Here is a 17,538-nt window from a genome sequence, read left to right on the forward strand (position 1 = left end):
ATTTGTGGCACTGCTGTGCGCAATTAGCTGATGCGTTTGCCAACAAAATACACAGTCAATCCACTTTACAGTATATTCTGTGAAGTGCTTTGAGATGTCTCACTGACTTGATAAGGTGCTATGTCACCTATGCCAAATGAAAGATTGTTATTATTAGCGAATGAGATGTAAAACTGGGTTCCCGTATGCTTCCTGTTCAGGTAGCTTCTAAAGATCCTAAGACACTATTAGAAGAGTTTCTGAACTTGACAGACATCACTGTGAAGCACTTTGCAATGTTTCAACATTAAAAATGATTTAAAAATATTACAAATGGCTATACAGATGCAAGTTTTTTTTTCTTGATCTGTCACGGCTGACTTATCTTGCTGTGGTAAGGTAAATATCCCTCCAATATTTTGATGGGGAATGATCTTGTTTCTTTCAATCCCTCAAAGTCACAGTTGCCTAGATATATCTTCTCACAAATTCTAACAATCAGTTGCTACCCGTTACCTTTTCTCCACTCTTAATCCTTCATTCCTTTTGCCTTTCTTAACATTTTGTTTCTCCTCAGCAACTCTGAAGAACTTCAAGTTTCTCCTGTACTTGAACATTACTCCTATATGTAAGGAGGCTATTTTAACACATGTTTGTACTTTTGGACAGGATAGAAACAAAGGCTTGTCATCTGATAGGTGATATTTGATTGAAAAGTGCAATAGAATCATGGGGAAAGAAAAAATCACTTTATATCCCCACTATCCCCAGCAATAACCTTTATTTATCTTTTCCTGTCTTTCTCTGATTTATCAATATTGTGGTCTAACAATTTTAATTTGGTAATTCATAATGTACCCAGATATGGACGCCCCCTCCTCAAGATCTTTCTCAATATTGATACATGTGAGGCTAGGATAAGTATTCAACTGCTGGATAGTGAGATACTATCTTTACTTAACAAAAACCTCAGAGTAAGCTGCTATTCTTTTATTGAGCAGTCTAATAGAGTGATTCCCAAGATGGAAGTTGAATTTGTGACCCAACTTAACGTACATCGGAATTGAGAATGATGTTGGGAAGGGTGTCTAGCTACATTTTTAATTGATACTTTGTGAATTTCTGCATTTAAACAATTTATTACTCAACTATTATAATCATTGCATCTGCACTTGGTCCTCTCTGCTCCAAATGTGTCTTTGTCCCTCTCACTGCATTGTGCTCAAAACTCATTCTTTCCTAAGACTTCTAAGGAACTCAGTCTATAGACTTGTTTAAAACCCCAGCTTTGTGTCGCATAACAATTTCTTCTTGTCTTGTTCTCTCTTTTGCTTTGACCTATAGGCTTTGACCTTTCGCCTCAGTTCTCAGACATAAAAAATTGGTGGATTGAAAAGTGCAATAGAAACATGGGGAAAGAAATAAGTCTCTTTACATCCCCACCGTTCCCAGCAATAACCTTTATTCCAACAAAGTAAACCTATGGAATTATTTGCCATTTAATAAAAATGCTGTGGAAGTTTAGTAAATAACAATTACGGACATCAGAAGGCAAAAAGTTGTGCTGACTTTATCTTGTCTTGTAACTTTATCAGGCAGTTTGAGTTAGAATAACTGCCATTAATAAGATTCTTATATTTTGGACTAATGTGCAACATGCACTTTCGTCTATCAAAAGTTACGTATTTTGACTAACTTCTACCGCATCTTATATGAGTAGAGACTCCAGAAAATGTTTAGAACATTTTCCAAAACAGAAGAAAAAATCTGGGATTAACAATTTGCAATTGCGGTTTACATTATGACTAACCATATTCTGGTGCTTTGATTGTATTCCTGGTTCACAATCATAATTGTTGCAGATAAAACTGCAAAACTCCCTGTGTACAAACCAAGTCAGCATTTGCACGACCGACCACCATTCTTTTTATTCTCTTTCACAGTGCTGTCTCGTGGTAGTAAATCATCCCGCCATTCATCAATGCGAGAAGGTAATCGAACCTCGTGGCCAGCTATTTCTTTAAGTACAGTGTGCAGAGAATCGCATATTAATTTTGATATCTGTGCATTTATTCCATTTTGTGGTTATGAAAATTGATACCGAATTGCCTTTATGGCTTTCAATGGGATTTTTCCTCTCTTCCCTCCCAAATTGGTATCTGTAAAAATATGATCTAAAAATGTAAAAGGATCACTTTTTTATGCAAAATTTGAAACGCGTTAAGAACCACAGAAGGTTTATTTTTTACCTGCACCATCCATCTTTGAACCGTACCAGAGAAATGCCAATTGCCTCGACTTGTTCTTGTGAAATAAATCACTCTTTATGTTCACTAAATTCATATTGTTAGTTTAGTTAAGATGGGTTCTCCTCCATTATCTTTCCTGTTGGCCCACCTCACTGACTCACTGTCTTCCATACCTGTTCCAAAATCTTCATTGTTGTTCCTCTAGTATCTTCTCATCCTGTCCTAACATTGGGGGCCTGTGGTACACCCCAGTGCTTTACCTTCACCCTGTGCTCATTTTGTATATGCTTCCCCCTTGGAGACATCATCTCCAGCCATAAAGTCAGTTTCCATGTGATTTTCAATGGCATGTTTTTCAATGTAGGCATCTCCACTTTGTCTCTTTTAGCGGTTTCTCCTCTCGCCCCCGCACCGTCACATTCGTCAGGGTTATATCTTATCCTGAGCCCTCTTCACTATCTATATGCATCCACTTGGTCATGTTATCTGCAGACATAGGGTTAACTTCCACATGTATGCAATGACACCCAACTCTTATCTCTCTCCCGTCACCCTCGACTCCAGGGCCACAGCTGTTCTAACCGATTACCTGTCAGACATGAAATCCTGGATGAGAGCTAACTGACCTTCAATTGAACATCAGCAACTTCTGTGACCTCCTGAAACTCTACTGACCTGTCCATTTCGTTTGCCTAGCGAACACCGACCTGCTTCCTTTCCCCCACCATTTCCACCCCACCATCAGTGGGCTGGCTTCCAGCTCTTCTGCCCCGACTCTCTGGAACTTCATCCCAAAGAAGCTCAACTTGCCCCCTCTCTCACCTTGTTCAAGGTCCATCTCCAAACCTGACTCTTTGGCCGCGCTTTCGGTTGCCTTTCCCACCCTACGCTCTCTGCTTCCACCCTTAACTCAGGTGCGCAGCCAGTACTATTAAGTGCTTTGGGTCATCCTCCCAGGTGAAAATCGGTATATAAATGTAAATCTATATTGTAATTTAGACTTCCTCCTATTTTAGGAGAAGCTGCCCTACAATTCCTTCCTTCCTACGTTTGAAGCTTGCATACTGTATGATCATCCAGATGCTCCATGTGGTCTCATTTAGCAAGTACCAAAGCTTAAAATTAGTACTATTTGTGCGACCACTTTCAGTTTAAGCAACAGTGAATTATATAAACTTCAGCTAAACTCACAAAACAGTCAATGTAAACTATTGTCCAATAAAAGTCACAAGTTTCAAATCAATTAAATTAAGCATAAGGAATCTCTAGAAATTATTTCCAGATATTTCAAGAGTTCAGATGACAATCTTAAGTGCAAGAAAAGCAACTGCAAAGTTAGATTACAGTTGATTCTTTTTATTCCTGCTCTTAATCTGTGCAGTTGCAATACTTTTATAACGAGGGATCCGTTCCTTTGCATTCAGTAACTGTCAATGCACCCATTAGTTGGGAGTTTCTCCCAGTGTCCTTCCCAATAATCCCCCAAATAAAATTTGGTCATTCACTTCATGGCTGTTTCTGGGGCATTGCTTTGTGCAAATTAGCCGCTGAGTTCACCTATAAATTATGGGATGACTCCATTTACGGTATGTCCTGTGAAGCTGTTTGAGATGTCCTTCTGACGCAAAAGGCACTTTATCAAATGCAAAGATTTAGCAAGTCTCAACCCATTTCTCAGTCGGTGCAAGTCCAGGAAGCAAAGCTGCCCTTAATGAGGGAGAAGTGGGTCAGTCACTAAGGGGTACAGAGAAATGGCAAGTTGATAAAACAGAGCGTGGTGAAAGCCGATTCAATAACAACTTTTGAGAGAGAAGTAGATAATTATTTGGGGAGGACAAGTTTGCGGGGCTACGGGGAGAGAGCGGGAGAGTGGGATTGATTTGGATAGCTCTTTTCAAAGAGCGACACAGACACAATGGGCCAAATCGTCTCCTGTGCTGTATAATTCTATGATTCTATAACGCGCTCTTCAATTTCACAGCACTGCCGCCCCTCACTTTTTGAGCGTAAGCTTTCACCGAGTTTTTGAAGGATTTGATTTTTACTGCAGACAGTTTAAATCCACAAAGTGGTCTGAAGGGAAAATAAAATCCTGTTTTTTGTTCCAAGTTTTTTTTAAAAAATCTGATCAAATATCTTTCAAATATTTCAGACATTCCTCTTCGGCAGATCATTACTGAAGAGTGTGTTGCCTTCTTGTTGAACTGGAAGGAGAATGAGTACCTGACTCTTCAAATTCCTCCAGGGCTTGTCCAGAACAACCCATATGTGAAGGTAACAGGAGACGTCTGATCCCAATATAATACAGTTTATGTTGATTTGAATGGGGATGGGAGTCTTCACAGAGCTGACTGGACCCTGAGCTGGATGTGAGGAGGGGAGCTTGTAGAGAATCCAGAGATTATAGAGAGAACCATCTTCTTGTTTGTTTACTCACACAACAACGTCCTGTGCTGAATGGTTTCCTTGACTTGCTATGTAGTTTTAGTCAAGGCTGACACTCCAATACAGTGCTGGGGATGTGCGCAGTGATGAGAAGTGCCATCCTTCGAATGAGACATTAAACCAAGGCCCCAGTTTGCCTGTTCAAGTGGACGTTAAAGATCCCATGGCAATATTTGAGATGTGAAAGAAGTTTCCCCTGGTGTCCTGGCTAACAATCCTCCAAATATAATTGATTTTGGACAATCAACTGTATTTGCTGTTTGTAAGCATGTAAGTCAGCCTCTTTGACCTTATTCACAGAATACAGCTGAAACTCCCAGTGAATAGGCCGCTGTTTCCTGAATAATTCAGTACTTGAAAATGATCTGTGAGTAGCAGATGGTGGCACTCATCCCTCTTCAGGCAGGTTTAGACGCTACCATTATTGGAAAGTTCGGGGGCAGGGAGGAAATTTTGAAACACATTTTAAAACTGTTTCTTAAAGAAGGAATGTATTTAGAATTGCTTCTTTATTTTGTCTTAAAATTTAAGACGGTGCAGAATTTTGGAAATTCTTAAATTGGGCATAATTTTTAAGATGGTTTTACTTTTTTTTAAAGTATTCTGTTTCTTTCACTTGTGTAACCTGCAGCTCGGGCAGCTTTTGGCTGCAACATGTAAGGAGCTGCCTGGCCCGAAAGAAAGTCGGAGGACTGCCAAAGATCTGTGGGATGTAGTGGTCCAGATCTTCTGTTTGTCCAACCAGCACAAGCGAGGCAACGATGGGAAAGTCTGTTTAATGAAACACCGGGAATCCACAATGGGCATCTTGTACAGGTAACAGCAACTAGCATTCATAGAGCATCCTTCACTTACAGTAACATCTGTAATGTCACAGAGATAGTGACGGATGCATAACAAGGCTGGGGGAGGAGGAACTGAAGAGCTAGGATTTCACACTGCCTTTGAAGACAGAGGGGTTGAGGGAGGGAGCTCCAGAGCATGTGGAGACCTAATGACCTGTAAGTCAGCCATCTTAGTGCATGGATCGCTGCACTCATGCGCAGTGAACAGAGTCTACAGTGAAACCAAGTTATTACCAAATTTGTGCTATAAAGAAGCACATTCTAACCAGGCTGCACTGTGATTGCGTATCACCAAAGCTGCAGTCTATAACTGACTGGAAATTCAGGTCATCAATGGGAGGAAATGCACAAATACAAAGCAAGATACTTCTCCTAACTTTAATCACCAAGATAAAATAGTTTGGCTGTCCAGCAGGCAGTACATTACCAAAAACTGTTGTTAAACTCTTACTGTAAACTAATACATAGTGATAGGTCACTTGTTTATCAGATGTAACTTTTGATAGGCATTGCTTGGTTTGTAACTTTCTAATTTTCTATGCTTTAGGAGTGAGCTGGTAACTTTCATCAAGAGGTTGAGGGTGAGTATGGAGCAATATTTTTAGTAAACAAAATGAACTTGCCTGTTTTGTTACACTAATTGATTTGTGTGTAACCTTAAGCTGATCCTTATGAATGTTGCTGTTTAAAATGGTATTAGAAGCTTGTTAGGGGTGCAATGCATTTGACCTTGCTTATCTCGTCCCAGGTCTCCTTTCAAGACCCTTCATGTTTTTTGTACATGATGCATGTAGAGGGCAACTGTGTGACCTAGCACTCTGTTGAGGAATGGGAGGTGTGGTTTACAAAGAATGTACAACATGAAACAAACCATTCTGTCCCCCTCTCCCTCATGTAAAGGTCTAGCTTCCTCTTGAATGCATCTACACTGTCTGATTTAATCAACGCTTCAGGCAGCGAGTTCCACAATCTCACTGTCTGCTGTGTGAAGCAGCTCTGCTGAAAATTCTCTTTCAGATCCCCTAGTCATTATCTTATACTTGTATCTCTGGTTACAGACTCGCCAATCAGTAGACACAGCCTATTTATGTTAACCTTATCGAACCGTTTCATAATTTTAAACAACTCTATTAGGTCCCCTCTTAAACATCACATTGCTATGTCCTCTCGACATGAAAGGCTCTATGCTAATGTAATTTTGTATTGTAAGTTTTGTACTGTATCTAACGGTTGTCTGGGCAATGGAAATCGACTGAGGATAGAGCCTTGAGATTATTAGGGGACATCTCCATGAGGAACCTTCAGGGAAGAGCAGAGTTTAGAATCCCAGGAGAGGTTTGAATGCAGATAATTACTAATTGTCAAATGTAATGATTGCAATTGTAGGCAAAAGCAACATTTTAAATGTTTGTTGTTTTAATTAAATATGAAACAATTGTATCAGCTGGGATCTTCTCAGAAGTATAATGTTCCTTGAATGGAGGATTGATAATTTTGTCCTTGTGAATTCATATAGAATTCCTAATGTATGTCTTTTTTTTCCTCTCTTGTAGGATCCTTTGGTTCTAACAGCATTAATCTCCCTCTTTGTGAAGTTACATAACATTGTTCGGGTTTGTATTGATAATCTTATCAGATTTTACTGCACCTTGTGTTTGAAAACTGATTATTTTTACAAGTTAAGGAAATGTTGAACTGCTTTTTAAATAATAATAAAACTGACAAGCTTTCTGTTTTTAGGATGACATAGTGAATGATGTGACTGCTGAACATACATCAATTTGGCCAACATCTGTACCAAAGTAAGCCGTATTCATATTTTTTTTACATTCAGTGTCATATTGCACAGAAACAGGCTATTTGGCCCAACTAGTCTATGCCCCCCAAAAATGGTTGTAAAGTTTATTTTCTTTCCTCCACTCACCCCCCACCCTGGTGCCAATAATGTTACCTCCTGCTGTCCTGAAGAAGTTTGACACCTTTTCCCTCCTGGCACAGTATGTGAGGGGCTTGGAACCCTTCAGTACCTTATTCTGGTGGCTATTATTCATTGGTCAGTATTCAGCCACCGGAGGCATCACTGAAGCTTGATCCTGACGTCACCCAACATCCACACATGTTGGATTTTTGGGAAATAATTAGAAACGTGACACTTCCCTAACCCAGCCGCGCCCCGCCCCCTCGCCCGACCAAGCCACCTACAGTGTCCCAACTGAGATAAGTTAATTTCAACACAAACTTATAACTTCTGATCTCTATGTGCTTTATCTACACAGGTATCGGGGAGCTTGGGTTAACTTGTTTGAGTCATTTTCTTGCAGCTTGTATCTTTGGTGTAATCTCACTCCAGTGTTGTGCTCTTGTTTTGCAAGTTTGCAGGCTGTGGATGTTGAGGCTGTTGCTGTCACAATGAAGGAACTAGTCAACTACTCACTGAGCATCAATTCCAACAACCACTTCTGGTTATTAACTCAAGCAGATATTTACTTTGGTAAGTATAGGACTCTTCAAGAACATGTTGCAGATCTTACAGTTTTGGGCCGATTTATTTAACTAATCCCTGAACTTGTTTCAATACGTCCCTATGTGTGTATATAATACGATACACCATAATTATATTTCTGTTTTCAAACATCTTTGCATTAAAAATTTAATAAATAACATCGACAAAAGTTACATATGTAAAGCACCTTTCACGTCGGGAGGATGTCCCAAGGTGCTGGACAGTCAGTGTTTCGGACCCAAGATGGGGGTCGGGATTGGGGACGGCGGAGGGCAGTGGGGGAAGGAGGGTGATCGAAGACACGGTCGAAGACGAGGGTCTTGAGATGGGTCTTGAAGGAGGCGAGGGAGGGGGTGAGGTAGAGGGACTGTGGGATGGAGTTCCACAGTGGCTGAAGGCCCATCTGCCAATGGTGGGGCGAGCGAGGTGGGGGACATGAAGCAGGCAGAGCCGGCTGAGCGGAGGCAGCGGCAGGTTGGTAGGGGGTTAGGAGGTCGCAGAGACAAGGGAGAGCGAGGCCATGGAGAGCTTTGAAGGTGAGAAACAGGATCTTGAACTATATCCTCTGTGTGATGGGAAGCCAGTGGAGTCGGGCAAGGATGGGGGGATAGGGTCATGGAGCCTAGTGCAGGAAGGACACGGGCTACAGAGTTCTGGATGACCTCCATAGGATGGAATGTAGCTCTCATCCAGGACTTGATGCCTGACAGACATTCTGTCAGCACAGCAGTGTTCCTGGAGTCGAGGGTGGAGGCAGAGAGGTAGAGCTGGGTGTCATCCGCAAAAATGTGGAAGTTGACAAATTAGATTTGAGGATACGATCATGGTCTTACAGTGGTTTAATAAAGGAATCTTCTTCTATTTATTTTACAGCAACCAATCAGTTCTCAGCAGCGATGTACTTCTATCTTCAAACTGGAGCTATTTGTTCGGACTTTTTCAATAAGGCAGTGCCTCCCGAAGTGTACACAGACATGGTAAGATTGCCTGGAACAGCAGACTTAGACAAACTCTTCAGCTATGTATCCTCAAAGTTAGAAGCTTGTAGGTTCAAGCTACGTGTCAGGACTTTGAACTCACGTTCAAATGCTCCCAATACATTGCTGATGCTCCAATACATTGCTGTTGGGGAGTGCTGCATTGTTGCAAATGAGATATTAAACTGAGATTCTGATCACTTGTTCAGGTGGACATTACACCATGGTGCTATTCAAAAGAGAAGGGAGTTTCTCCTGGTGTGCTGGACAACAACTCTCCAGATAAAATTGGTCATTCACTTCATGGCTGTTTTTGGGGCATTGCTATGTGCCTGATACAAAATACAGTTACTGTACAAACATTAAAGTAAATCTTGTGAAATGCTATATGTGGCTGAAATATCCAATACATAAATGTCCAAGACCCATGATCTTAAAATTGAACTCTTGGTGGTGATAAAACACAGTAAAACTGCACACCATTCAATCATAGTCTCAAAACAGTAGTTCAGGAGACACCAGGAGCAACTGTATAAGTATAGTGGTCGTGTCTCATTAAAACATTAGTTTGTCTTGCAGTTTGTCTTGTTAAAGCATAACTTTTTTACATAATTAATAAATTATATTTTATATATTTCTATGTTAAATAATGTCTTTCTTTTAAACTAGGTGCTGAAGAGAATGATAAGATGCTGTTCACTGTTGAATTGCCACACCCAAGTATGTGAACTTTTGCGATTGAAATCAAAGAGAAGATAGGTTGGGGGGGATTATTTTATAGGTTGTCACTTTGATTTGTCGCACACACAAAAAAAAATGTCCTCTTCATCTAAACCACTGCACTGCAGCATGGCTGGATTGCTGGTGCAGCGTAGCCTCTGAGTTTGGTGGGAGCTGAATGTGTGGCTTGTTCTATTCATGCTATGAATGGATGTGACATAATAATAATCCTAGCATTTGATGTAGTGCCTTGTCATGTTGTTCAGACATCTCAAAGTGCTTCACAGAATATACTGTAAAGTGAATTGACTGTATCTTGTGGGCGAAACGTGGCTGACTTGTGAGATGCCTGTCAGGGAAATTCACTCTTCCATGTGGAGAAATGCTTTGTCTGGAAACTGAGAATGCTCTGCATTAGGGATTATTGCCACCCAGGTCTCATCTCTTGTTGAGCTACATGTTGGAGCACTCGTGTCCTGTTCCCCTGCATTTAAACACTTCCTTTTTCCTTTCCTTCCAACTCTGACCTTAACTCTGCTTTCATAGTTTTTTTTAAATGTAAATGTTTTAAAAACCTACAGTAATAAATTGTAGTTTTAAATGTCAGTAAAATATTTAAAGCTTTTCTCAACAGGTGGCAATTCTGTGCCAGTTCCTCAGAGAGGTTGACTACATGACTGCCTTTAAAGCTTTACAGGAGCAAAACAGGTACCTTATATTATAATATTAATAACAACCTTGTATTATCACAGTGTTGAAACGTCTCAAAGCCCTTTGCAGAAACTATAAGTGACAATGTATAGGCTATTGCAGTGTCCCACAGGCTGGAGGTGAATGACTAATTTATTTGGACAATTGTTGGCCATGAGACCAAGAGAAACTGCCCGATACATCCTCCCAATGTGAAAGATGCTATATCAAAGGTTTTTGTAAGTGCTCCAAGACTCTATCCCCAGTGAAGGGCGCTATATAAATGTGAGTTGTTGTTGGTATTCTTTATTATTCTCCAGTGATTTTCAAAGAGTTTATCATGTTGAAAAATCATTTGAATGGGAAAACCACAGCATAATTGCTGTAAACACTGTTCAACCCTCCCAATTCATTACGCTAAAGCACAGCATCTCATTATAGGCGTGTTCACTGGCAGAGGTGGCTTAACATTTGAAGTGCTAACATTTTTCTTGCCTTGTTAGTTTTCTTCTGCCCTAGTCCAGCACACAGGATCCCCCATGGATTGTATCAATGTCGAGCCAAGACTAACCTTGTGACTTAGTGCCTGTGATGGTGACACACTGTGACTATTTCCTGTTCTACTTCACCACATCTGATAGTTGTGAGTTTAGCTCCAATCAGTGTGATGATAGCCTAGAAGTTATACATGTGATAGAAACAATAATGTCATGACATTCTTGCGTATGTTATGGCCACGTTGATTCCCACTGCCATTGCTTGGCTCCTATCAGGAACCTGTGAGAGACGCACTTGGCCTCACCAGCAAGCTCTGAGCCCACTACAGAACATGTGGTGAAGCTAGCTGGTCACAGATGTGCGTACCACAGTGATGATGATGCTGCTGCTGTCACCGTCCCCGTGATTGACTGAATGGAGCAATGAGGTTTTATTCACTGATTTGAATGAATAAGGTTCTGCCAAAGTCTGGAAATCTAACCAGTTAGAAAGTTTGACCATCACTCACTTCATGTTTGGATTTCTTTTTTATTTCAGTCACGATGCAATGGACTCCTACTATGACTACATCTGGGACATCACTATTTTGGAATATTTAACCCGTATCCTTTTACAATTCTTTCAGCGTGATTATTCTATTGAGACAATTGAGTCAGCTGAAGTGCAAAGTTCCACCTAGTCGTAGCCTGTCGTAAAATAAAAGATAAAGCACCGAATTGTAGAAAATTCTTAAATTGAATTAGAAAACAGAATCTATGACTACATGGATTTTAGGCATTTTATATCTACAGCTCCATTATTCTCTTTTGTGTGTGTGTATATACATATATATAATATATGTGCAGTATGTGTGTGTGTGTGCACATGTGTGTCTTACAAAGCAGAAGATAACTGCATATTTTATTAATTATTTTATGTAAACTTTCAGCTACAAGTTTGCATTCCAGACAGTGTAGCTGGCTGTTATATAGAGAAGCTTGATAGCGATTACACAAAATATTTACTTTCCAACTTACATTTTGTGAATGGTTTGTACAGCACCACGCCATTAAAACACTTTGTTTTGGATCGATAAAACCAGCCCCTGTGTTATAACAGATCTGTGATGGAAACAGCCACTGGTCTCAGTGCTGGGTTGCAGCTGACATGGCTTCTGGCATCGACCAGTGGCTTCCTGCCCACACGCGCAATGAAGCTACCTAGTCAGCCATGACCTCTCTTTTGAGCGCTTCTAGCACTAAAGACAAAACACTCTTAACAAAACATTTGTTAGAGTATTGAGGCTTGGCTGCCAGTCAGACTACCACACAGGATAGCAACCAGTCTGTGCCAAAAGCTGGTACCTCTGGTAAACACAGGTCCACAAGACAGCCAGGTTACAAAGGGAGACCTTGGAGCTGAAATCTCACAAGTCAACATGACACACATGGGATCAATCCCCTTGCAGAAAACACCTTAAATTGCAGAGTGGTTTATCTGGTAGCTAGAGAGTAACTGCTATTTCCTTCACTGACCTATTGTAACCCCACTCTCTGTCCCATTCAACATTTGAAGGCCTATAGATGGCCTCTGTAAATATTAATGATACATTTTTTAAAAAATGTGGACTTAATTGCCTAAAGCCATCCCATTTCAGAGTGAAACCCAGGTGCTTTCTGTTACAAGTCTCCATGAAAGGTTATTATTTCTTCATAAAGTTGTGCAAGTTTAAAAAGAAGCTTGAAGTGATTAATGGTATATTAGTCGTAATTATGGATTTATTTGGTTGCTCTATGTTTATACTGACTGTTTGGGATTAGAGTTTACAGATGATTCATGTAAACTAGTTTGATTGTTGTTTCCCAACAGTATGTTGTAGTCAAACTTCATTGATTTCCAGGCTCTGATATGTAGCTGAAAGACTCTCCAAAAGCTGGATTTGCAGCTTAAGAAGAGCTCAGTCTCAAGAACGATGTTCACATAACAGAAGCTGATTATTGTCTGATGTGAAAATCATGTTAAAACTGTTTAATTTGGCTGAGGTGCTCTTAAGAATTACAATTGTACCTCCTTACAGTTAAAAAAAAACCTCTTATAAATTAACAGTGTTCGCAATATAATAGACAGATAACAGACATGAACAGTGTTTAATCCTAAACTAACTGAAAATCTAGAAAAATGACAGTTCTGTTCTGGCTGCTTTTATAAATATCAGTTGCAAAACTGCACGTCTGAAACAAAGGAGAGCAGTGATAAAGCAGAAAATGTCAAGAATAGCTTTTACACTCTTAATATCAGCCCTAAACAATGTCAATAAACCAGAGATTTGAACTGGAATAAGATTTAAGCACTTTAATGCTGTGTGCTAAACATCCATTTTTCTCTTCACTTTTCTCACATTCTCCAGTCTTTGTTTGCCTTTTTCTATACCTTCGTTCTCTAGCCAAATTTTTCTTCGTGAGATTTCTAATGTTAGATTTCACTTTTAAACACCTGCTGCAAAAGCTCAATATCTTAACTAATCTGAAGAGTGATGATTGACACGGGCACATCATAGATATAACCACATCCACCATTGGCATGCTTTACCCATCACAGTAGGAAGAGGCTGCTGACAGCATGGGGTACTTATCAGCAATCCCACATTAGACAAGTTAACTTGTCCACTTCAGGTTAAGTGCCTACTATTGAACTATGGATTGGTTTCAACATTTGGAAGCAAAGATGTTTTCAATCTGTTTACATTGTTGCAAAGCTTGCTCTTAATCCTAGTTGATCGATGGCAATGGCATTGCCCTGTGTGTGTGACTGTGTGTATGTGTGTGTATATATATATATGTGTGTTAAGACGTACAAGTGAAGTCTTTAATGGTTAAAGCCAGTCTGCAACCCTAAAATATATTGATGGAACTCAAGGTGGAGTACATTTGATGTGAATTGAGACAACTGATAATGAAATAACATTTGGAAGCAATGTTAAGCAAGCCCAACATTGGTGATATTTTTACAGCGTAAGAGCAAAAGGTGTTCTGGCCATTGAAACTCATCTATCTGCTGCCCCACTTTACCCAAAACATATCCGATTGTTCCTAATTGTCATTCTGGAGTAACGTTCTTCCTAATATCAATTTTAAAACTATTTAAACTACTTTATTTCAATTATTTAAAAAAATGTTTAATTTGAAATAATATTCTGAAATAATAGAACATAATATTCTATCCTTCATATAATATTTTATATTCCTCAATGTGACCTTCATCAACCACCGTCTGTCCAGATTGTACAGGTTAATCTCTTTAGTCCTTCCTTGTAGCTCATCCTCTGTACATGAGATCAGTCTTTTAAATGTGTAATTTTTGTGAAAATTGAAGTGTTTCTTACATTAACTTGCATTGATAATTTTCTGTAAGGCTTATCCAAACGACTGAGTGAACCCAGGATTTGTCAGTTTGGCTGCAGTTCTAAGGCAAAAATAGACTACACATAGTCTAGTATTTCTCGAATGTTTGTATTCATTTTACAGAAAATGGCTTTGACAATTTCACAGATATCCATCACAAAAGGGGAGAAACTGACAAGAGGCAGATCGCAGTAAGTTTAAAACATGCCTTTGTTTATTCCATTTTTAGACAATAATATTAAATGTTACTAAGGCAATCTTCCATATTTGTGTGTGCAGCTTTTAAGTTAAAATTACCCTGCCCCAATTTCTTTATGGAAGCACTGCTATTTTTCATTCTGCCCATTGAGCCTACTCCACATCAAGTCAATGGCATTTCCCGTTAATTCCATTTCCCTGCCTTTTCTTCAAATCTGAATTGAATTGGTTTTAAGATGGCATACATAATAATAATGCTTGCATTTGCCTTGCAATTACATGCCTTGTGAATTGCGATTGGAGCTGAGTCAGCTTTCTGTGGGAAACTTGCAGTAATTCAAGAGCAAATCCAAGGAAGGACATTGTGGATTGATCATCTTGCCCAGTTCACCAGTTGAATTTAATGACAAGTTGTTTGGATTCAGGATTTCTATCCACTTACTTTCTGATAACCTTGCAAATCAACACCCAAGTGACCATCCATGACATGGCAGGCCTATTAGTTTCGTAATGAAACCTGTAAGTCTGAAGATGACGTAGCCCTTCTCTTGAGTAATGCCTTTATACACTAGATCATTGGTTGAAGTACTCCCCTTGACATCCTTCTCCTCAAATGCTCTAAAACCATTGCAAAAAGGAAAGAGTTGTATATTTTGTAGCTTCAGAGCAGCATCAATTTTCTAAGTAATGTTCCAAAGAGGTTGCAACTGAAAAATAAATTGAGTTTGTGATGAGGAAAGGGTCAGGCTTGTTTTTGCTCCAATAATATCCTGTCGATGAGTACAAGTTGTAGAAGAGCCTCAGATTTGGGACAGGATTGAAGTGAATGTGCATGATTGTGAACTTTGTTGAGCAGAGTTTAGGACAAAAGGTGTTTGGAATATAGGAGGAATCTCAGCTTCGAGGCAGCTTTTGTGATGGAACAAATTCCATTTGAATGGTGACAGCAGTGATGCCAAATGTATCAACAGCTAAATGTGGAGCTATCTATAAGTAAAAGGTGGCACTTGTTGGTTCATCTTGCAAAGCCTTTAAGAAAGTCCAGAAAAATTCCAGGAAACCAGAATTTCATTTAAAATAATAATAATACTTTCATTTGATATAGCGCCTTATCACATATTCGAGACGTTGCAAAGTGCTTCACAGAATATACTGTAAAGTGAATTGACTATATTTTGTGGGCGAAAAGCAGCAGTCAATTATGCACAGCAGTAACCTACAAACAGTTGTGGATTGAGTGAGCAATTATTATTTTGAAGGGATTACCTCCGAAAAAGCAATCTGCCAATTGACTAACAAACAGGTTCCTACTTACTGCTGGGTAAACAGAGGCTTTTGGAGTAAGGAAACTTGCCCGACATTTCGCCCTGCCGGGAATTGAACCTAGGTCTCTCGCTTTCGGAGTGAGTGCTCTAACCACTAAGCTACAGGATTCCCATCTGTAAGACCACTAAGCTACACGACTCCACATTTCCATGTTTAGGGCGTGAATGAGACTCCAGTTCAGTGACACAGATGTTACACACATCAGCTGTTGGCTGTACTTTACATCAAATGATTGGTTCTGCAGAGCTCTTGTGATCTGAAGGAATGAATGGAATCCTAAGCAAGAATGAGTAGGATTGAATGATGAGTGGAGGCCATTGATATGCCAAAAACAAGAGCCTCCGGAAACAGTCATTAGATCGAAAATGCAGCAGACAGAGCAATGTGAAGGGCAGCTAAATAATGAAACAAAAACAGAAGTCGCTGGGAACACTCAGCAGGCCAGGCAGCATCTATGGAGAAAGGAAAGTGAGTCAACGTTTCAGGTCCACAACCCTTCGTCAGAACTAAATAATGAATATGCCTGAAAGGATCAAGCCTTTAGAAATGCAGTGTGCCAGGCAATAAATGAATGTTCCACTACAGCATCCCAGAGGTACACAACATGGGTATCACTATTGCTGGCAACTGTGTAATTTGTATGTCTAAATGGTCAGTGACAAAATACATCTTTCTTACAGAAATGTTGTATTGCTGATAAGAGGTACCATGTGCCACTGAACTATTATTCTGTCTGTCTGTAGTTTGATAACATGCAATCTTGTCTCTTTCTCAGATCAAAGCAATTGGACAGTCTGAGCTGAACTCCAGTAATCCTGAAGAGGTTTTACAGCTAGCCGCTCAGAAAAGGAAAAAGAAATTCCTGCAAGCCATGGCCAAACTTTACTTTTAACACATCACCACCATGCGAGCCTGAACATTCAGTTGTACTGTTCAAGAAACTTGCTAAATTTGATTTATGTATATATGAACAATTACAGTATGAGTGGACCAGCTGTTTATAATTTCTTAATAGGATTTGTAGCAAATTCTGTTGGACTGACTGCAGCGTGTATTTTGTTTCTTGAAACAATATTTTTGTGATTCATTAGATATCTGTAGTGTTTGCCTATGGTGTGCATCTGCAAAATAGTACATCTTCAAATTTAAAGGGAAAAAAATCACAGCACAGAATTCCATCAAACATATTTGGGGATGTGTGAAGACATCCAACTCTGATAGGTTATTAACATTTTGAATGTTCATACTTTAAAGAGAATGTTGCAAAATATTTTGTTGTATTTTTATTGTTGGATAATAAATCAACTAACAGTAGCCACGGCATTTGCTGTACATTTTTACACGACTATTTACAGTAATACATTAAATTCACAAGTAGGATAGGTTTCCTCTTTGGCGGTGAGATTTCCATTGTTTTGTTTAATACAGTTGGGTGAAGCACCAATCTCTTAAAAACTTTTAAAAAATAAGTCTCATACTAAATACATCTTACAAGGTCCCCCATAACAATTCAGTACTGTACAATACACAACCAAAGCCTAAAACAAACTTAATTCTTGGCCTTTTGAACAAGCAATGGAATTATTTGTTTAAATCCTGCCTCTGGCCCACTTGTGCAGGTTAATCAATTATTATAGCCCTGCATCAATAACAAAACAAAAATTCAGCCACTTTTACACACACAGCCCATCTCTCCCCCTTTCCCACAGACACATACTCCTAATGGTG

At 39.5% G+C, this 17,538-nt stretch overlaps 1 protein-coding gene across 3 annotated transcripts in view; it reads left to right on the plus strand.

Moving 5' to 3' along the window:
• ints8 (integrator complex subunit 8) overlaps positions 1-17,124 on the plus strand; it is a 37,504-nt gene extending 20,380 nt beyond the window's left edge. For 2 of the 3 annotated variants that reach the window (XM_007887914.2, XM_042346804.1), the window contains exons 17-29: positions 1,923-1,970; positions 4,381-4,502; positions 5,305-5,489; positions 6,066-6,099; positions 7,072-7,131; positions 7,259-7,320; positions 7,891-8,009; positions 8,895-8,998; positions 9,668-9,718; positions 10,353-10,426; positions 11,444-11,508; positions 14,434-14,477; positions 16,586-17,124. In XM_007887914.2, the coding sequence (XP_007886105.1) occupies positions 1,923-1,970; positions 4,381-4,502; positions 5,305-5,489; positions 6,066-6,099; positions 7,072-7,131; positions 7,259-7,320; positions 7,891-8,009; positions 8,895-8,998; positions 9,668-9,718; positions 10,353-10,426; positions 11,444-11,508; positions 14,434-14,477; positions 16,586-16,702 (1,085 nt within the window). In that variant the 3' untranslated portion in view covers positions 16,703-17,124. The remainder of the gene's footprint in view (positions 1-1,922; positions 1,971-4,380; positions 4,503-5,304; positions 5,490-6,065; positions 6,100-7,071; positions 7,132-7,258; positions 7,321-7,890; positions 8,010-8,894; positions 8,999-9,667; positions 9,719-10,352; positions 10,427-11,443; positions 11,509-14,433; positions 14,478-16,585) is intronic. The other variant, XM_007887917.2, reaches the window with a different exon arrangement.
• The last annotated feature ends 414 nt before the right edge of the window (positions 17,125-17,538 follow it).

Source organism: Callorhinchus milii, unplaced genomic scaffold, assembly GCF_018977255.1.
Source record: "Callorhinchus milii isolate IMCB2004 unplaced genomic scaffold, IMCB_Cmil_1.0 Scaffold2, whole genome shotgun sequence".
NCBI lineage: Eukaryota > Metazoa > Chordata > Chondrichthyes > Chimaeriformes > Callorhinchidae > Callorhinchus > Callorhinchus milii.